Below are 21,620 nucleotides of genomic sequence, written 5' to 3'. Positions count from 1 at the left end.
TGACCAGTTGACCAAAGAAGAAAAAATATAGGCCAGGTTTAGAAATGGTTCTGCACAATATGCTGGTACCACACACAACTGAACAGCCACAGCACCAGAGCCCCACTCATGAGTGGCCCTGAGGGACTGTGGTGAAGAAAATATTCTCAGTGGGCAGATCTCTGAACACCACACCTAGTTGTTCATCTTATTTTAGAGGGACAGATGGCCAAAGGTATGGATCTACACTGTTTCATGTGCAACAACTAATGGTTTGGCTAGATGGACAGGGAAAGGACCTGTGGAGAAAGGTATATGAATGGACCACTTCAAAACAGTTTCAGAGAGTAAAGATATTCAAGTTCCATATGAATGCTCACTGAAGAGAATCTTGGACAAGGACAATTTTAATAAACAGTAGAAAAAAATGACCTGCTCTGTGGATGTTAGTTAGCCTCTTTCTCCAGGCACCCGTCTCATGAACTACATGATTAGGTGTAAAGATAGCCTCCATAAATGGTGCTGGGAAAACTGGATAGCCCCGTGCAAAAGAATGAAATTGGACTCCTACTTTACACCATTCACAAAAATTAACTTGAACTGGATTAAATATTTAGATTAAAAGATTAAAGATTTTAGATTAAAAACTAAGACTCCTGGAAGAAAACATAGGGAAGACATTGGTCTTAGGAATGAATTTTATTTTTAATAAGGCACCAAAAGCACAGACACAAAAGCAAAAATAAACAAATGTGACTATATCAAACTAAAAAGCTTCTGCACAGCAACAGAAATGAAGAGACAACCTACAGAATTGGAGAAAATATATCTGATAACAGGTTAATATCCAAAAAAATGTAAGAAACTCATATAATTCAATAGCAAAATAACAAATGAGCTGATTAAAAAATTAGCAAAGAAAGGCCAGGCCCGGGGACTCACGCCTGTAATCCCAGCACTTTGGGAGGCCAAGGCAGGTGGATCACCTGAGGTCAGGAGTTCGAGACCAGCCTGACCAACATGGAGAAACCCCATTTCTACTAAAAATACAAAATTAGCCAGGCGTGGGGGCGCATGCCTGTAATCCCAGCTACTCAGGAGGCTGAGACAAGAGAATCACTTGAACATGGAAGGCAGAGGTTAAGGTGAGCCAAGATTGCACCACTGCACTCCAGCCTGGGCAACAAGAGCGAAACTCCATCTCAAAAAAATAATAAATACAATAAAATAAATAAAAATGGGCAAAGAAGCTGGGCATGGCAGCACGTGCCTATAATATCAGCTACTTTGGAGGCTGAGGCAGGACAGCTTGAGCCCAGGAGTTTGAGGCTGCAGTGAGCCATGGTCATGCCAATGGACTTTAGCCTGGGTGACAGAGACCCTGTCTCAAAAAAAAAAAAAAAGAAAAAAAAAAGGCCAGAGGTGGGGAGGGCAAAGGACCTGAATATGTATTTTTATGCATTTTTTTCAAAGATATACAGATAGCCAACAGATATATGTAAAGGCATTCAAATCACTAATCATCAGGAAAATCAAAACCACAATAAGATATAATCTCACATCTGTTAGGATGGCTATTACCAAAAAAACAAAAGAAAACAAACATTGGTGAGGATGTAGGGTGCCCTATCGATGGGCATGTAAATTGGACAGCCATCGCAGGAAACGGTATGCACATTCCTCATAAAATTAAAAATAGAACTACCATATGATCCAAATTAAAAATAGAACTACCATATGATTTCCTCTGGGTATATACCCAAACAAAACAAAATCAGTACCTCAAGGAGAGATCTGCATTCTCATGTTCATTGCAGCATTATTCACAACAGCCAAGACATGAGAACAACGTTAAGTGTCCATTGACAGATGAATGGATAAAGAAAATGTGATATATATATGTGTGTGTGTGTATATATATATGCGTGTGTGTATATAGATATGCGTGTGTGTGTATATATATGTGTGTGTATATACATACAATGCAATACTATTCAGCCATAAAAAAGGAGGAAATTCTGCCATTTGTGACAACATGGGTGGGCCTGGAAGATACTGTGCTAAGTGAAATAAGCCAGACAGTGAAAGACAAACACTGTACGATCTCACTTACATATGGGATCTAAAATAGTTGTATTCATAGAAAAAGAGAGTACAATGATGGTTGCTACAGACTGGGAGGAGGTGGGCAGGAATGGGATGATATTAGTCAAAGGGTACAAACTTTCAATTACAGGATGAATAAGTTCTAGAAATCTAATATACAGCATGGTGACTATAGGTAATAATACTGTATAGTATACTTGAAATTTGCTAAGATAGCAAATCTAAGTGTTCTCATCACATACACATAAATGGTAACTGTGAGGTGGCAGATGTGATATCAAATAACTTGATTGTGATAATCATTTCACAATGTAAAAATAAAGCTGCAAAACATAGTTATGGTAGCAAGGATGGAGGTGATCGGCAACACGGACTTATTCACCAAGGCTGATCTGTCTACAGCTAATGCTGAGTGTTCAATCGGTCATAGTAGAGACCAAAAGAGCCACTGAAATGGTCCCTGGACCACTTCCATCATAGAAAAGGCAGCACTTACTTCTCACTTGCATAGACACTTGCTCGGAATATAAATTTGTCTTCCCTGCCTATAATGCTTCTGCCAAAGCCACCATGTGTGAACTTATGAGATGTCTTATTCACCATCATGGTATTTTACAGAGAATCATTACTTCTGGTCAGTGAACTTACTGTGCAGCAAAAGAAATGCAGCTATAGGCTCAGGATCACGGAATTCACTGATTTTACCATTTTCTCCATCACCCTGAAGCCACTGGGTGACAGAAACTGGAATGGGCTTTAGAAGTAATAGCACTAGCTGGCTGGCAACTCCTTGAAGGGCTGGGGCAATTTCCTCCAGGATGCTCTATGTGCTCTAAATCAGTGACTAATATATGGTATTGTTTGTCCCACAGCCAGAATTCACAGGTCTGGAAATTGAGGTAGAAATGACGGTGGTTCCTTACTATTACCCCAATCATCCACTACATGAACTTTTTGCATTCTGTCCTCACAACTTTGGTCTTATGATCTAGAGGTCTTAGTTCCCAAGGGAGAAGTACTTCTACTAGAGAATGACAGTGGTACCATTAAACTGGAGGTTGATACTGCAACACCTGGCCACTTTGGGTTCCCTTGCCAGTAAATCAAAGAGGGGATTGCTGTACTGAATTGGATAACTAATCTTGACTCTCAAGAAAATGAGTTGCTACCACAACTAGTCTTGGGGATGATAAAAAGGAATATGTCTGGAATTCATATCTCCTGAAGCTTCTCTTAGTATTCCCATATACTGTTATAAAAGTTATTGGAAACTACCTTGACCCAAAACAGCCAGGGCTGCTAATGGCATAGACTTCAGGAAGGAAAGTGTGAGCTACACCACCAAACTAGAAACCATGACCAGCTAAGACGCTTGCCAAAGGCAAAGAGAATATGAAATGCACAGTAGGGGAAGGAAATCATAAATATTGGCTATGGCCACATGACTAGTTACAGAAATGAGGGATGTTATAATCTGAGTATATCTTACTTTAAAATAATAAATACATTTCTCCATACATTACCTAATTCTTCATTTATTCCCATTGCTATAGACTGAATTGTGCCTCCCCCCACACCCCAATTCATATGTTGAAGCCCCAACCCTTAATGTGAATTTTATGTGGAGACAGGGCCTTTAGGGAGGTAACTGAGTTAAATTAGGTCATAAGGGTAGGGGCTAATCCAATAGAACAGGTGTCCTTACAAGAGGAAGAGATACCCAAGATCATGTTCTCTCTTTCCGGGCGCACACAGAGAAGAGGCCATGTGAAGACATAGTAAGAAGGCAGCCATTAACAAGCCAAAAATCAACCCTACCAGCACTTTAATCTTGAACTTTTAGCCTCCAGAACTGTGGGCTTTTTAGGCCACCCAGTTTGTGCTATTTTGTTATGGAAGTCTGAGAAGACTAATATACTCATCTCTACCATTCTCACATTATCTAACACAGGGTTTCTCAACCTCAGTACTACTGACTTTGGGGGATAGACATTTCTTTGTTTTGGGGGCCTATTCCCCACACTGAAGGATGTTTAGCAACATTCCTGGTCTCTACCTACCAAATCCCAGTTGCTGTGCCCCTCCTCTCTCCCAGTTGTGACAATCAAAAATGTCTCCAAACATTGCCAAATGTTCCCTGAGGAGTAAAACTGCCTCTAATTGAGAACTACTCATCTAATACAAAATGCTTAAATAGTGGTTAACCTTATATCTTGGTATTTAAGTTACAGGATCTCAAAGGGGGAGTGTAACTCAGCTAGTAAAAATTAAACATAACCCAGGATGGATAAAAGTAGACTTTGTTTTTTTTTGTTTTTGTTTGTTTGTTTATTTGTTTGAGAGTTAGTTAGCATGTCTTCAGTCCTATGAAAGATAGTTACACCTTGTTAGGTGGAAACATACTTTTACTTCTGTCTTTATTTGGAAGCTAAATATCATTATAAGGTTATAACGGGTGTGGACAGATGTCAGGTTGACAAAGGGTAGACTGTAGGGGTTCGTACTGTGTCCATTTGGTTAAGCTAGGAACTATGCTTGACAGAATCCCCTTCTCTTCATGGTTCCAACTTAAAGTTGGTCAAAACAGGAGCTGCATACAATCTGGTGGCAGAGGGTCGGGTGCGGTGGCTCACACCCGTAATCCCAGCACTTTGGGAGGCTGAGGTGGGCGGATCACAAGGTCAGGAGATCGAGACCATCCTGGTTAACATGGTAAACGCCTGTCTCTACTAAAAACACAAAAAATTAGACGGGCGTGGAGGCGGGCGTCTGTAGTCCCAGCTACTTGGGAGGCTGAGGCAGGAGAATGGTATGAACCCGGGAGGTGGAGCTAGCAGTGAGCTGAGATCGCACCACTGGACTCCAGCCAGGGCAACAGAGTGAGACTCCATCTCAAAAAAAAAAAAAAAAAAATTAACAATAATCTGGCAGCAGAAGTAAATCAGCAGGTATTATTCTCTGAAGGTCATCCTAGTCCAACGAGGTGACAGACAGATACCCACTGTCCAGTGAATTCCAGCTCCATATTCAGCTCTGTTTCCCAATTACTGATCCATCAACTCTCTTCTGAATCTACACTTTCCCAGAAACTTCCACAATTGTGTAAGGTCTTATTCTATAATAAATCCTATAGCACTCATTAATGACTCTGCTCCCTTGAGTACAACCTGATGCAGTGAACCTACAGGGAATCCACTGCTTCTATGTCATTCAGTGGTTCTTGCTCTAGGTCTATGTGAAGATGAAAAAAAGCAGTCCTTCTCCTTCTGGAAAACCTGCATACTCCCTCTACCGAAGTCTTCTAATTTATAGAGAGTTAATAAGTTAGTGGAGATCAGTAGGCAGAGTGATAAAATATCTATCAGTTTTGCCTTAAAATTAAACACTCTATATGCTTATAATCCTGTTCTTTGCCAGCAGAACCACTTAATTAGGACATTCCCAAGTTGAAACTCTCCTTAGAATAAAAGCTGTTAAATTTCCCTAAAAGAAATTCTCTCAGAATTACTTTTACATTAGATAAATGTCATTCAATAACTTAAAATACAGCCCTGTGGGTTAATTTAATTTTTAATAAAGGGGAGGGAAATAAAGTAGCCAGCAGTTTTGCTTAAGAATCTTTACCTTTGTATTCTTTATAACAATCGGATATTGCATTCCTGAAAAAAAAAGTAAAAAATTTATTTTTAGCAAAAGGCCAATATTATTTGAAATATTACACTAGCAACAAACTTAAATAACTTTTTTCTGTCATTACTATGATTGTACCCTACAGTTCATTCTGAAACTTTTTACCAAATAGCAATGAAACTAGTTCATACTTAACAACATACAAAACTCCAGCATGTTTTTAGCTTGGTTTTAACTCATCTAATCTATGCTTATAAACCATACCCCACCTGACCTCCAACATAGACATAGCTATTATAATACTGGAAACCACACGGTAAAATGGACCATCATAAACCAGTGTGTATTTTCCCACAGAACTAAAGCTATGATATGAGAAACCTTGTCATCCAAGTGTTGGTTACTGGATTCTTTGCAGGTTCTATATTGTTTAGAGAAGCAAGAGTTCTCGCAAGACAAAAACTTCCAATAAAAAACTGACCATTTTTAAAATTAGTTCCCGCTCAGATACATGGGATCTCAAAGTTGTGTAAAGCATACATAGAGCAGATAAATATAATCTACTTGTACCATAAATTTGGTTTATTATGCTACCTACCTAAAAAAACTTTAATTATTTAACAATTTTGCTCATCATTTTAGAATTCAGAAAGAATGATTCAGATGGCTTAGATCTCCTTAAAAACCTGTCAAGGAAGAAAGAACAGAACACTACTTTTTTTCTCCTTCAAATTTCTCAACAGCAAATAGAAGCCTCAAAAATCTATCATTTGGACAAAAAAAATATCAATGCCCTCAAAGCAAAACAAGACAAACTCTTAAGTGCACTCTTAAACTGTGGGGGTGCTGGGCATGAGGTGGGGGAGTTCCAAATGGCCAGGTCATTTTGTGACCTTAGGCTGTCATTCTGACATTCTGAAACTTGGGTGTGTCTAAGAATCACTAAAGGCTTATTACTAGGTGCTATTTCCAGACCGTCAGATTCAGTAAGTCTGGGTGATGCTAACATTTGCATTTTGGGCCAGGCACAGTGGCTCATGCCTGGAATCCCAGTATTTTGGGAGGCCAAGGTGGGCAGGTCGTTTGAGCTTAGGGGTTCAAGACAAGCATGGACAACATAGTGAGACCTCCTCTCTTTTTATAATTAAAAACAAAAAAAGAAGAAGAAGAAGGAAGGAAGAAAAGAAGAAAAAGGATACTTAAAAAGATAGTTTGGATCCCTTTCGTGGTTCTTGAAATACACAAGCAGGCTGAGCACAGTGGCTCACTCCTGTAACCCCGGAACTTTGGGAGGCCAAGGTGGGTGGATCACCTGAGGTCAGGAGTTTGAGACCAGCCTGACCAACATGATGAAACCCCATCTCTAGTAAAAACACAAAATTAGCTGGGCATGGTGATGCATGCCTGTATTCCCAGCTACTCAGGAGGCTGAGGCAGGAGAATCGCTTGAACCTGAGAGGTGGAGGTTGGAGTGAGCCAAGATCGCGCCATTGCACTCCAGCCTGGGCAATAGCGTGAGACTCCATCTTGAAAGAAGAAGAAGAAAAAAAAGAAATATACAAGCAAAAGAGTTCTTTTGAAATTATTCCTTGGTGGTACTGACACCTCTCTAAGACTGAGCCACATCGGTCACTGCTTTTTTTTTTTTGAGACGGAGTCTCACTCTGTTGCACAGGCTGGAGTGCAGTGCACTGGTGCAATCTCAGCTCACTGCAGCCTCTGCGTACCAGATTCCAGCGATTCTCCTGCCTCAGCCTCCAGAGTAGCTGGGTTACAGGCACGTATCACTACACCCAGTTAATTTTTGTATTTTTAGTAGAGACGGGCTTTTACCATGTTGACCAAGCTGGTCTGGAACTCCTGACCTCAGGTGATCCACCCACCTCGGCCTCCCAAACTGTGGGATTATAGGCATGAGCCACTGTGCCTCCCAGGTCACTGCTTTATACAGACATATTTACAGCTGTCAATAAAAGGATCGATTCAGTCCTGTACTCTTCACATAGACACAAGGTTTGCCAATTTTCCTACTGACTACGTTTGCCATTTAGAGATACAGAACCTGAATAGTTATATCGGTAAGCTGGACATCTGAGTCCCATAGGATTTTGCAAATTAAAAAAAAAATTATTTTATTTAATTAAAACAAATTTTTTTTATGTTTAGTAAAGATGGGGTCTCACCATGTTGCCCAGGTTGGTCTTGAACTCCTGAGCTCAAGCATCCACCCACCTTGACCTCCCAAAGTGCTCGGATTACAGGCGTGAGCCACTGCCCCAAGTCCTAAAAAAAAAAAATTTTTTTTTGAGACAAGGTCTCACTGTGTTGCCCTGGCTGCAGTGCAGTGATGCGATTATAGCTCACTGCAGCCTCAAACTCCTGTGCTCAAGCAATCCTCCTGCCTCAGCCTCCTAAGTAGCTGGAAGTACAGGTGTGTGCTACCATGCCCAGGGAATTTTTAAAAATTTTTTGTAGAGGCAGGTCTCGCTATGTTGCCCAGGCTGGTCTTAAACTCCTGGCCTCAAGTGATCCTCCTTCCTTGGCCTCTCAAAGTACTTCTGAAAATTTTAACTTCACAATTAGATTTGCTGTCCAGACTTCTAAGGGAGAAAAAAAGGAAAAAAAAATTCTCCAGAATGGTATACGTTTCTTAGTAGTGGTAAAGTCTAGCACACTGGAAGACTAATTTACATGTTGATATATATAGACAAGCCAAAAAGGAAATGTCATGTCATATGAAAATTTTTTCTCTCCTTTCCAGGAGTATAATAAATTATCATTCAAGCTGGGTGTGGTGGCTCATGCCTGTAATCCCAGCACTTTGGGCTTTGGGAGGCTGAGGCAGGAAGATCACCTGAGGTCAAGAGTTTAAGACCAACCTGGCCAACATGGTGAAACCATGTCTCTACTAAAAATACAAAATTAGCCAGATGGGGTGGCGCATGTTTGTAATCCCAGTTACTTAGGAGGCTGAGGCAGGAGAATCGCCTGAACCCAGGAGGCAGAGTTTGCAGTGAGCCAAGATTATCCCATTGCACTCCAGCCTGGGTGACAAGAGTGAAATTCTGCCTCAAAAAAAAATCAATAAAATAAATAAAATAAAAATAAATTATCATTCATAGTTATAAAATTCTGGTTTTATAGGAACTTTCAAAATTCTTCAGTTCATGGTTCTTTGTCCTTTTCTTAGTCTACTGGTTTATTTCTATTCCTGGTTGTTCAAACTAGTCTAACTGTAAGTCTAGAGCAATGGTTCTCAACCAGGAGTGAACTCTAAGGGAACATTTGCCAACGTTTAGAGACACCTTTTTTTTTTTTTTTTTTTTTTTTTGTGACAGAGTCTCCCTCTGTCGCCCAGGCTGGAGGGCAGTGGCGTGATCTCGGCTCACCATAACCTCCGCCTCCCGGGTTTAAGTGATTCTCCTGCCTCAGCCTCCTGAGCAGCTGGGACTACAGGTGTAAGCCACCACGCCCAGCTAATTTTTTGTATTTTTAGTAGAGACGGGGTTTCACCATGTTGGCTAGGATGGCCTCAATCTCTTGACCTCGTGATCCGCCCACCTCGGCCTCCCAAAGTGCTGGGATTACAGGCGTGAGCCACTGTGCCCGGCTTAGAGACATTTTTAATTGTAATCACTTGGGGGCGTGATGGTACCGGCATCTAGTGGACAGAAGCCAGGGATGCTGCAAAACATCCTACAGTGTACCCATAGCCCCCTACAACAAAGAATGATCTGGCCCCAATATCAATAGCATCAGAATTAAGAAACCCTTTCCTAGACCTCCCCTCTGCAATCACCTTGGTATCCTACTTTCCTAGCCCAGCCTCTTAGTTTCCACCTTCCCGTTGTGCTTCATAGCCAGTCTTTTTCCTTCATTTTAACCACCAATTTCTCAAACTCTTCTGTCTTCATTAAACCAATGAAGCTTTCCACCTGACATCTTTGTTAAACTGAAATTCTTGCTCATTATTCAGCTTGTGGGGAACATGGTGTGGGTCCAGTATAGTTCAGTAATTAACTATGTGGGCTTTAGGTACAGACTGTCTGAGTTGAAATCCAGACTCCACCACTTACTACTTGTACAACCATGGCCAAGTTTCTTACTCTCTCTGTGCCTCAGTTTTCTCACCCAAAAAAAATGTGAGTAATAATGGTACCCTGCCACAGAGAATTTTAAGAGTCAAATGAGTTAATACTTGGAAAGCACTAAGTGCTTAATAAATGTTAGCTATTGGCCAGGCACAGTGGCTCACGCCTGTAATCCTAGCACTTTGGGAGGTCAAGTGGATGGATCACTTGAGTCCAGGAGTTCAAGAGCAGCATAGGGAACATGGTGGAACCCTGTCTCTACAAAAAATACAAAAATTGGGAAGGGCACGATGGCTCACACTTGTAATCCTAGCACTTTGGGAGGCCGAGGAGGGAAAATCACTTGAGCTCGTGAGTTCGATACCAGCCTGGGCAACACAGTGAGGCCTCATCTCTATAAAAATTAAAATTAAAAAAAAAGGAAAAATATAAAAATTAGCCAGGTGTGGTGGTGGCAAGCACCTGTAGTTTCAGCTATTCGGGCGGCTCAGGTGGGAGGATCACTTGAGCCTGGGAGGCAAAGGTTACAGTGAGCTGGGATCGTGCCACTGCACTCAAGCCTAGGCCACAGAGCAAGACTCTGCCCCAAGGGGAAAAAAATGCATTTTTAACAAGCACTGTCAAGAGATGCTGACTCTAACCTACAGGGTAGGGAAGTGTTTGGAGACGAATTTTTCCATAAACAGCCTTGGCAGTTCAGATTTTAGCACCAGTCAGAAGTGTCGGACCACGGTCTGGTTCTACCAGCACAAGACCCTCCAGGAGTCCCAGTTCTCTCACCTTCAGTCTCATCCTTGTCCCTTCTGCCCCTACCTCTGGTTCTGCACCGTACTCTAGCCTAGCTCCTTGTGGCCCTCCCACCAGTACTACCCCCAAAAATATCCCAATTAAAAAAAAAATCACTGTAAGTACAGCTGTTCCTTAGTGTCCAAGGAGGATTGGTTGCAGGAACCCCACAAATACCCAAATTCAAGGATACTTAAGTCCCTTATATAAAATGCATATAACATTTGCATATAACCTGTGCACAGACTCTGGATATTTTAGATAATTTCTAGATTACTTACAATACCTAATACAATGTAAATGCTATTTTTTGTTATACTATATTTTTTATTTGTATTATGTATTGTTCTACTGTTATTTTTTATTTTTTTTTCCTCAAATATTTTTCATCCTTGGTTGGTTAAAACCACAGATGCAGAACCCATGGATATGGAGGGCTGATTTATTCAATAGAAAGGACAAGGACAGCTTACCATCTATACTTCTTGAAGGACTTTCTTTAGCCATTTCAATATCTTTTACTTCAAAATTGGTCAAGACAGAGCCACCTGCTTCTTGGAAATCCTGGGCAAATGACAAAGCCACCTGCCGATAGTCCACAATGCCAGTATGGGGACAATCAATGGCCATTAGACCCTGAAACAGAATTATGAAAAGATAACAGATAAGAGAAATAATACTTGCTAAATAACAAAATCTCTATAACCAAGAAACAATTTTGTCCTTTAGAGGAGTTGATTTTGCCAAGCTTTTCTTGCTGCTACAATGAGTTTTTCCATTTATTTATCCCTCACCACACCTGATTCTGATTTGATTCATATCTGATTCTGAGTTGAATTCTGTATCATCAATTATGTTTTAAATAAGCTCAAGTGAGATTTTTCCCAGTAGTACATACTACGTTGTGCATACTTAGTAAGAACTCAAGAGTTGTTCTAGCTACTCACAATGTTTCCAGAGCATTGCTTTGACTTGCTGCCCAGACCCTATCTTTGAGACTACAAATATGGAATGGAGACTTTATGTGGTTAACTCAAACTTTCTCTTCAGGTAATACAAGAAATTAATAGACTGGTTTTTGTTTGTTTGTTTGTTTCTGTTTTTGTCCCTAAAGACATGTTCAAATCAACGTTCATCAATCTGCAGGTGAATGACCTAAATAACACATGCTTATTTTATTTTTTTAGAATAAATGTTGAACATGTCATTGACCTTTTCTAATTCTAAAGAAAAGGATAAGAGGAGAATTTCACACACTAAGTATTGACTACATTTTGGTGATCATTGTTAATAGCACCATTTTCTGTTGTCTTTTTTTGCATATCAGTATATCAGTTCTCCCAATCAATTTCCCCAAGAGGGTAGCCTGGTATGCAGGATAACATCCAGAAGGTGAATGCTATTGATAAATTCTGCCATCCTCTCATTTGGCCAGCACAGCACTATCGTTGTTGTGGTTTTAAAATAATATCAGATAAGGCCGGGCACGGTGGCTCAAGCCTGTAATCCCAGCACTTTGGGAGGCCAAGATGGGCGGATCACGAGGTCAGGAGATCCAGACCATCCTGGCTAACCCGGTGAAACCCCGTCTCTACTAAAAAATACAAAAAACTAGCCGGGTGAGGTGGCGGGCGCCTGTAGTCCCAGCTACTTGGGAGGCTGAGGCAGGAGAATGGCGTAAACCCGGGAGGTGGAGCTTGCAGTGAGCTGAGATCCGGCCACTGCACTCCAGCCCCGGGCGACAGAGCAAGACTCTGTCTCAAAAAAAAAATAATAATAATAATATTAATATCAGATATAATACTATTGTAAAGATCTCACTCTTGTATTCACCACCTGACCATTACCCCAACACATTCACCTGCTTGGCCCTTAGAAGATTTTCACTTTGCGGCTGGGTGCGGTGGCTCACGCCTATAATCCTAGCACTTTGGGAGGTCAAGGCAGGTGGATCACAAGGTCAGGAGTTCGAGACCAGACTGGCCAACTATGGTGAAACCCCATCTCTACTAAAAATACAAAAATTAGCCGGACGTGGTGGCAGGCACCTGTAGACCCAGCTACTCAGGAGGCTGAGGCAGGAGAATCGCTTGAACCTCAGAGGCGGAGGTTGCAGTGAGCCGAGATCACGCCACTGCACTCCAGCCTGAACAACAGAGAAAGACTCCGTCTTTAAAAAAAGATTTTCTCTTTGCTATCCAACTGTGACCAATGTTTCCTAATGACCAGGTCACACTGAGAGTAAAGACTCCCAAAACATCAACAGTCTCTTTTTAACAAACTAAAAGCAATGTTTGGCAAACTTCATCATTTTCCTGACAGTCTCAATTCTAGAATACAAGAGTATTTGCCAAGCATAGGAAATCATGCCTTCTGTTTTGATACAGTCAATAAACATAAGACTTAGTCATTGACTAAATTCACATGTCAGGAACTATAACTCAACTTCAACCTATAAACAGTATTTTGGGTACAATAACCTTAGACGCTCACTTAGGATAATACCAATAGATTAGTCCACGAAAACTTCCTTACCTAGCATAAAATTATGTGACAAGCATAACAGAGGGATAAAAACATTCTGTAAAAGTGCTTCACTCTCAATCAATAGTTTTTTACAATTTCAAATAGCTTCCTTATTCATCTTATGCTCCCATTACCCAGCACAACGTCTGACATACTGAAGACACTCAAACATTTACTGAAGGATTGAATTTGAGGGCTGTGTTTAAACACACAAGATCCCCCTTACTCCATTCCAGACCTTCCCTAGAAGGTGTCCCTTCTTTTCTTTCTCTTTCTAGTCTTGGCTTTCCCCCTCCTCATAAGATGTTGGTGTGCCCCACCTATACATGTGTGTTGTAGAAAGGTGAAAAAAGTCATCATCACCAAGGGATCCAATGCTCTGGCCTGGGACTAGCTGCAAGGTAGAGGCTGCCAAGTTGGGGTGGTATTGGTGGACAGGCTGGCTGTGTCTGTCACCCAGGAGGTTGGGCATGAACTGTCCAGGTCAGCAGGTCAGAGATTGAAATCTGAGGCCTTGGCAGATCAGAATCAGGCAAGAACCAGGCAAGCAGGACAGGAAAAGTTGAGAGCAGATCTCAGTCAGGATACAGAGGAAGAGATGAACATGTGATTGACCAACAGTGTTAATAAAATGGCAAAAGCAGACCAGAGGTCAGAGTAGCAGTGAGGATTTGCCCAGAAAGGGAGCAGTCAAGAGTTATCTTCAGCTACTCTGGACGTACTGCTTATGGGGTAGCCATGCTCTGCAAGAAGCACTTAAAAAAAAATAAAAAGAGTTATCCTCCCAAGTCAAAGTTTACAGTGGCAGTTTAAAATTTTCCAAGGGCCTCTCCCTGATGTTACTTGGTTTTCTTAAAGGGACCTCGTCTAAGAAACCCTTTAGAGCTGCCCTGGTAAACTTCTTTCTAGGGGGCCTGGAAAAAAAAGAAGTGACCCTGTACCATGGACACTTTATCCACTATTTTATCATATAGCAGTGGTGACATTTTATCATATAGCAGTGGTGAGGTTGGTGAGGAAGGAAGGACTTTATTCAAAACATCTTTAGAAAATAATCAAACTACATGTTCTACTACATACTGCCATCCCTAAACACATGTAAACACTAATGATTACAACTTAGAATCATATAAAGTATATCGTGGAGGCCTCAGAGAGAAGCAGAATATGCCTCTTTTGTAAGTTATTTTACTCATTCATCTTTCAAGTGGGGGTTTGTCTCTGAGGCTTTCTTAAACAATTGTACGAAGCTAAAAGCATTCCCTTAATATTGGTACAAGAGAGTACCAGCTCTATCAGAATACTTATCACTATATTAAGTTATATCTTCTTTTACACTACAACCTCCTTCAGGTTGACAGCCATGCCTTATTCATCTTCTTATCTATCTACAGTGCCTAACACAGTATTTGGCACATAGTAATCAAAGAACCTTTGGTTGAACCAAACAGAAAAAAATACCAGTTCTGAGTCAGATCTTGGGGTGGGAACTCTTTGGGAGCTGTTTGACCCTGGGAAAATAACAGTTTCTTCATTTATAAGACACAAAAGTATGTGTAATACATATAATTTCATTACCTATGCACACATATCTCACTGACCTCATTCCAAGGACCTGTGATGATCACATCATCAGGCACAGAAAACAATATCCAGACTCATCCATAACCTTTACAACATCTGAAAAGTTTTTATTTCAGTAACGCATAATATAAAAAATCATGGATTCCTGTTCCAATTTTTTCTATCTCTAAAGCCTTAACAAGTATATACAACAGACAACAACCAGATAGACCAATTCTCCAAAAATTTCCGTACCACTAGGATACCAGTAATACTGTTTTTCAAACTCTACAATTAAATTATTTGGAGTGCAGTGGTTCTCTGTTTCTGCTTTCTTCAGCTCTTTTCTGCCTATAAAGCCAACCTCCTCTGGTCAGCTCATCAGAGTGCCTTTTCTAATTGAATGAGATGCTCCTTGATTCATGAATCAATAAAAAAGCTAATTTGGTCTTTAAATCTGTTGTAATTTTGTCTTTAGACACACTCAACAGTTTTGTAATGCACTGCATAGCTAAGAAACAGGAAGTGGGTTTAATCTAAATTTTTTAAGTAGACTCTTAAGAGCAGTTTTAAGTTCATAGAAAAATTGAGCAAAAGTACAGAGACTTCCCATATACTCTCTGCTCCCACATATGTAACAGCCTCCTAATTTCTTAATTTTAATACTAGCATTTTTCCTTTGAAGCATAACATCAGTCTAAACAACCAGCCCTTATATCAATTATTCACAACCCTAGTTTTATAATATGCCAGGATCTCTCTCCATTGTTTTAAAATAGGCTATCTCACTCTAAAAAAGACTGATATGCCTTAAAGAAAATAAAAAGAATAAAACAATAAATGTAACACATCAAGAAAAGGGGAAATATAAACTGGGGGAAGAATACATATAATTAAATATTCTTAATTATCTTAACAGGATAATCTATTATCCTGTTTCTTATCTACACAGTACATTACAAAACCATTGAGTGTGTTAAAAGACAAAATTACAACAAATTTAGTTTAAAGATCTAATTAGCTTTACTAACAATTCATGATTCAGGGAGCATGTCATTCAAAGATCTAGAAAGAGCACTCTAATGACCTGACCAGAGGAGGCTGGCTTTATGGCTTAGAGGAGGCTGGCAGAAAAAAGCTGAAGAAAGCAGAAATGAAAACATCCCCAAATATTTCAAACAAAACCAATTTGAATTTACTAGGATTGTTTAAATAAGCATATAATAATATCTACCATTTCTTAAGGGATTAACATAAGCCGAATGCCTTATACATAGTATTTCATTTAATTCTCAAAATAATCTCCATTTTACAAATGAGGAGTCTGAGGATTAGAAAGATTATAACCCACTCAATGTTAGCAGCCATTAAAGAGGCAGATGTGAGAGTGGAGCTTATGTCTGTTTGACTTATCAACAGCCACATTATACTGCTCACCTTATGCTAGATCCAAGTTAATTTTAAAAAATGGAAGGATGCAACAAGATAAACTAAAGGATAACATGTCAAAACTCCCTTAAGTCTGAGAATTACTGGAATCAGATAATTCAAAAATAACAATAAGTGGCTTTGGTTCTCCTCTCCGCATGTTCAGTTCCATATTACATATTCAAATTCGATAAACTTTGCTAAATTAGTACATTTTGACTGTCAGTGTTCTGTTCAAGTCCTTCAGTAGCTACCTGCTATTTAGATCAAGGGTAGGCAACCTTTTTTATAAGAGACAGATAGTAAATATTTTTGACTATCTAGGCTTATGATCTCTGTTGCAACTACTCAATGAGGCTGTTCAGCACAAAAACAGCTACAGACAATACATAAATGAATATTTGCGGTTGTATTTCAGTAAAACTTTATGGACACTGAAATTTGAATTTCATATAATAGTTTTTTTTTCTTTATTTTATTTTTTTTTTTTTGAGAGGAATCTCGCTCTGTTGCCCAGGCTTGAGTGCAGTGGCCCAATCTCCACTCACTGAACCTCCGCCTCCTGGGTTCAAGTGATTCTCCTGCCTCAGCCTCCCAAGTGGCTGGGATTACAGGCACACGTCACCATGCCTGGATGAATTTCATATAATTTTAATTCATCACAAAATAATGTTCTTCTTTTAATTTTTTTTAACACACTTAAAATGTAAAAAACATTTTTAGCATGGCCGGGCACAGTGGCTCACGCCCATAATCCCGCCACTTTGGGAGGCTGAGGCAGGCGATCACAAGGTCAGGAGTTCAAGAATAGCCTGGCCAATATGGTGAAACCCTGTTTCTACTAAAAATACAAAAATTAGCCAGGCATGGTGACATGTGCCTGTAATCCCAGCCACATGGGAGGCTGAGGCAGGAGAATTGCTGAACCCAGGGAGGCGGAGGTTGCAGTGAGCAGAAATCACCCCACTGCACTCCAGCCTGGGTGACAGAGTGAGACTCCGTCTCAAAAAAAAAAAAAAAACAAAAACATTTTTAGCTTTCAGGCCATACAAAAACAGGTGGCAGGATGAATTTGGCCCACAGGACAGAATTTGCCAACCTTGACTTTGACCATTCAGGATTTGCTCAGTGTGTGAAATAAGCAGGTGGCCAAAATAAGACGGTCAATGAAAATATTCTACTTAAAAAAATCAGTCACTAATTCACTATCTCAGAGAAATAAGAAATATTTGAGGAGAGAAAAGGGAAGTAACAAGACCTAGTGTATCCCACAACAAAACAGTTTGATTATCCTGACTGGGTGCCAGGAAAGGAATAGGTGGCTTACTGGAGACCAAGATGCTATCACCTTCTCTCTGCAGGAAGAACTCATTCAACATTATTTAGACTCCTGGGTACTATCAGCATCTTAGGAGTTTTACATGAAGTCAGAAAATCTTGCATATTTTGACCCAACTTTAACTTTACAACCAGAGATAAAGGGAAAAAATACATTTTTTTCTTTAAGCTTTTATTTGTCCTGAACTTGAAAAAATACATTTCTATCTTGTCTTTTTGCAGAAAAGATGAAGCAGTTTGTAAAAATAAAAAAACACATATAAAACTATACAAACTAGGATTAACCATTGGATCAACCAAGTATATGAATTAGAAAAGAAGAAATAAAATAGTTATTATTTGCAGATAAAATGTTTGAGTATAAAAAATCCAAAAGAATTTCTAGACAAATTATTTAGAACCAATAAGTGAATTTAACTAGAAAGTTGAATACAAGGTCAGAAATCAATTATATATCCACATACACCTGCAATAAACAAATAAAAAATGAACTTTAAATAACAATACTATTAATGAGTATCAGAAAACATCAAATACAAATTATTTGTAGACATAAATGTAAGAGACATGCCATGTAAGACTTCTATCCTGAAAATTATAATACATTATATAATAAATTAAAACAGATCCAGGCAAAGGGAGGGATATATGAAGTTCAAGGATTGGAAGACTCCATACTACAAAGATGTAAATTGTCTCCACATAGACATACAGATTCAGTGCAACCTTAATCAAAATCATAACAGGTTATCTTGTGGAGAATAGCAAATTAACTCCAAAATTCATGTAGAAATGTAAAGATCCAAGAAAAGCCAAGATAATGTTGAAGAAAAAAACTGAAGTCCTAACTCTACCAGATATCCAGGCCTATTAAAAAGCTACTATAGGGCCAGGCGCTCATGCCTGTAATCCCAGAACTTTGGGAGGCCGAGGCTGGAGGATCATCTGAGGTCGGGAGTTCGAGACCAGCCTGACCAACATGGAGAAACTCCGTCTATACTAAAAATACAAAATTAGCTGGGCCTGGTGGTGCATGTCTATAATCCCAGCTACTTGGGAGGCTGAAGCAGGAGAATCACTTGAACCCAGGAGGCAGAGGTTGCGATGAGCTGAGATTGCACCATTGCACTCCATCCTGGGCAACAAGAGTGAAACTCCTTCTCAAAATAAATAAATAAATAAAAATACAAAAATTAGCCAGGCATGTTGGTGGGTGCCTGTAATCCTAGCTACTGGAGAGGCTGAGACAGGAGAATTGCTTGAACCCAGGAGATGGAGGTTGCAGTAAGCCGAGATGGTGACACTGCACTCCAGCCTGGGTGACAAAGAGAGACTCCGTCTCAAAAAAAAAAAAAAAAAACTACTATAGGCCAAGCTACTATAGCTCATGCTTGTATTCCTAGCAGTTTGGGAGGCCGAGGCAGGTGGATCACTTGAGCCCAGGAGTTCGAGACCAGCCTAGGCAATATGATGAGACTCTGTCTCTACAAAACATTTTAAAATTAGCTGGCCATTGTGAGCTGTGATCACGTCACTGCACTCTAGCCTGGGTGACAGAGTGAAACCCCATTTAAATAAAATGGCTATTATAATTAAACATTATGGTAGTAGCACAGAAGAGGCAATGGAACAGAATGGAGTCCAGACACAGACCCGCCACATACCTGGTATCATAAAGGCAATTCTGCAGCACAGTGGGAAAATAATGGTTTTTTGATAAGTGATGCTGACTCAACTGGATATCTGTTCGGGGAAAAAATATACCTTGACCCCTAACTTATACCATATATAAAAGTCAATTCCAAATGGACTGCAGATCTAAATGTGAAACGTAAAATAAAAAACTTTTAGAGTAACACATAGAATATCTTCTAGATCTTGGGCTAGGCAAAGATTTCTTTTTTTTTTTTTCTATTTTATTTTATTTCTCTTACAAAGTCTTTGAATGCATCCAGAAAATTTAACTAAAGTGCAAAAAACACTAACCATAAAAAACAAACATAGGCATAAATTGGTAACATTAAGATTAAGAATTTCTATTAATCTGAAGACAATATTAGGAAAGTGAAATGCTGCAATCCCAGCACTGTGGGAGGGCGAGGCAGGAGGATCACCTGAGCCCTAGAGCTTGAGACCAGCCTAGGCAACATAGCAAGACCCCATCTCTGCAAAAATACAAAAATACAAAATTAGCTGGGTGTGGTGGCACACACCTGTAGTCCTAACTGCTCAGGAGGCTGAGGCAGGAAGATTGCTTGAGCCCAGGAGTTCAAGATTGCAGTGAGTTGTGATCACACCACTGCACTCCAGCCTGGGTGACAGAGTGACCCCCTATTTCTCCAAAAAATAAAATAAAATAAAATGACATGTGCTGGGCACGGTGGCTCAAGCCTGTAATCCCAGCACTTTGGGAGGCTGAGACGGGGAGATCACGAGGTCGGGAGATCGAGACCATCCTGGCTAACACGGTGAAACCCCGTCTCTACTAAAAAATACAAAAAAAAAAAAACTAGCCGGGCGAGGTGGCAGGCGCCTGTAGTCCCAGCTACTCGGGAGGCTGAGGCAGGACAATGGCGTAAACCCCCGAGGCGGAGCTTGCAGTGAGCTGAGACCTGGCCACTGCACTCCAGCCTGGGTGACAGAGCAAGACTCCGTCTCAAAAAAAAAAAAAAAAAAATGACATGCTACAGAGTAGTAGGAGATATTTGTGATATGCAGTTTGTGTGTGTGTGTTTATATATGTGTGTGTGTGTGTGTGTGTGTGTGTATATATATCCAACAAAAGACTCATATCCAGACTACATATGTCCTAAAATGAATAATAATTAATAAGACGGTCAACCCAGTAGAAAAGTGGGTAAAGGACTCAAACAGGTACTTCACAAAATAAAATATCCAAATGGTCAATAAATACATACAAAGGTGCATAAATGTGTGAGTCCACAGGGAAATATAAATTAAAATCATAATATGATACTACTACATACCCACCAGAATGGCTAAAATAAAAACAATAAGCAATACCAAGTGTTGGTTGAGGATATGGAGCACTGGAACGCTCATGAGAGTATAAATTGGGACAAACACTTTGGAAAACCCTGGCAATACCTGCCAAAGCTAAACATATCCATAAATTGCAAACTAGCAAGTTCCTTCATAGGTATATACCCAATAAAAACGTGTACATGTGCTCACTAAAACATATGTACTAGAATTTTCATAGCAGCAATATTTGGAAGAGTCCCAAATTGGAAACTATCCAAATGCCCATCAACAGTAGAATGAATCATGCTACATTCATAGAACGAATGATATGGTATACGGCAAGGACAACAAACTACAAATATATGTAACAATATGGATGAATTTAATAAACAATATTGAACTTAAGAAGCCCAGATACAGCTGGGCATGATGGCTGACAACTGTAATCCTAGCACTTTGGGAGGCCAAGATGGGTAGATCACTTGAGCCCAGGAATTCAAGACCAGCCTGGGTTAACAAAAAATTTAATTAAAAAAAATTTTTTAAAAAAACAATTAGCTGGATGTGGTAGCACACACCTGTTGTCCCAGTTACTTGGAAGGCTGAAGTGGGAGGATTATTTGAGCTCAGGAGTTCAAAGTTACAGTGAGCTATAATAATGCTGTGCCACTGCATTCCAGTCAGGGCAACAGAGCAAAACCCTGTCTAAAAAAACAAAAAAAAAGCTCAGATACAAAAGAACACATATTATATCATTCTACTTACCTAAAATTCAATCACCTATGATGTAAGAAGTCAGGACAGTGGTTACTCTTAGGGGAAATGTCCTAGTGGAAGGACATGAGGGGAGTACTGGAAGGTTGGTAACATTTGTTTGTTGTCCTGGGTGCTGGTCACACTTTGTGAAAATTCACTAAGCTATCCATTTATAATTTCCATTGTGCGTTATGGTTCCAAGAAATTAGGGTAGACAGAAAAGGAGGGTGGAAAGCTAAGATGAAATGAAGAGGGAAGTTAGTATACAAAAATAAAAATGTATGTTTAAGGCCCTAGATATCTGGCGGGAGTAGGGCACAAATGTGTCTCTGAGCTTCCTTGCAGCCAAAGTACACAGGCCAATGCAATCAGTTAAATCACTCAATGTCCATAAGATAGAAACAAGCCAACTGTGGTCAGGAAGAATAAAAT

The 21,620-nt window shown here is 39.9% G+C and overlaps 1 protein-coding gene across 1 annotated transcript in view; it reads right to left on the bottom strand.

The window, feature by feature from the left end:
- The window catches only part of L2HGDH (L-2-hydroxyglutarate dehydrogenase), a 70,070-nt gene that overhangs the window by 28,452 nt on the left and 19,998 nt on the right, over positions 1–21,620 (bottom strand). The window contains exons 5-6 of the mRNA XM_023222626.3: positions 11,066–11,228; positions 5,710–5,744 (exon numbers count right to left, since the gene is read on the bottom strand). Of these exons, the coding sequence (XP_023078394.1) occupies positions 5,710–5,744; positions 11,066–11,228 (198 nt within the window). The remainder of the gene's footprint in view (positions 1–5,709; positions 5,745–11,065; positions 11,229–21,620) is intronic.

Source organism: Piliocolobus tephrosceles, chromosome 6 (assembly GCF_002776525.5).
Source record: "Piliocolobus tephrosceles isolate RC106 chromosome 6, ASM277652v3, whole genome shotgun sequence".
Lineage (NCBI taxonomy): Eukaryota > Metazoa > Chordata > Mammalia > Primates > Cercopithecidae > Piliocolobus > Piliocolobus tephrosceles.
This window is presented reverse-complemented; position numbering and strand designations above follow the sequence as displayed.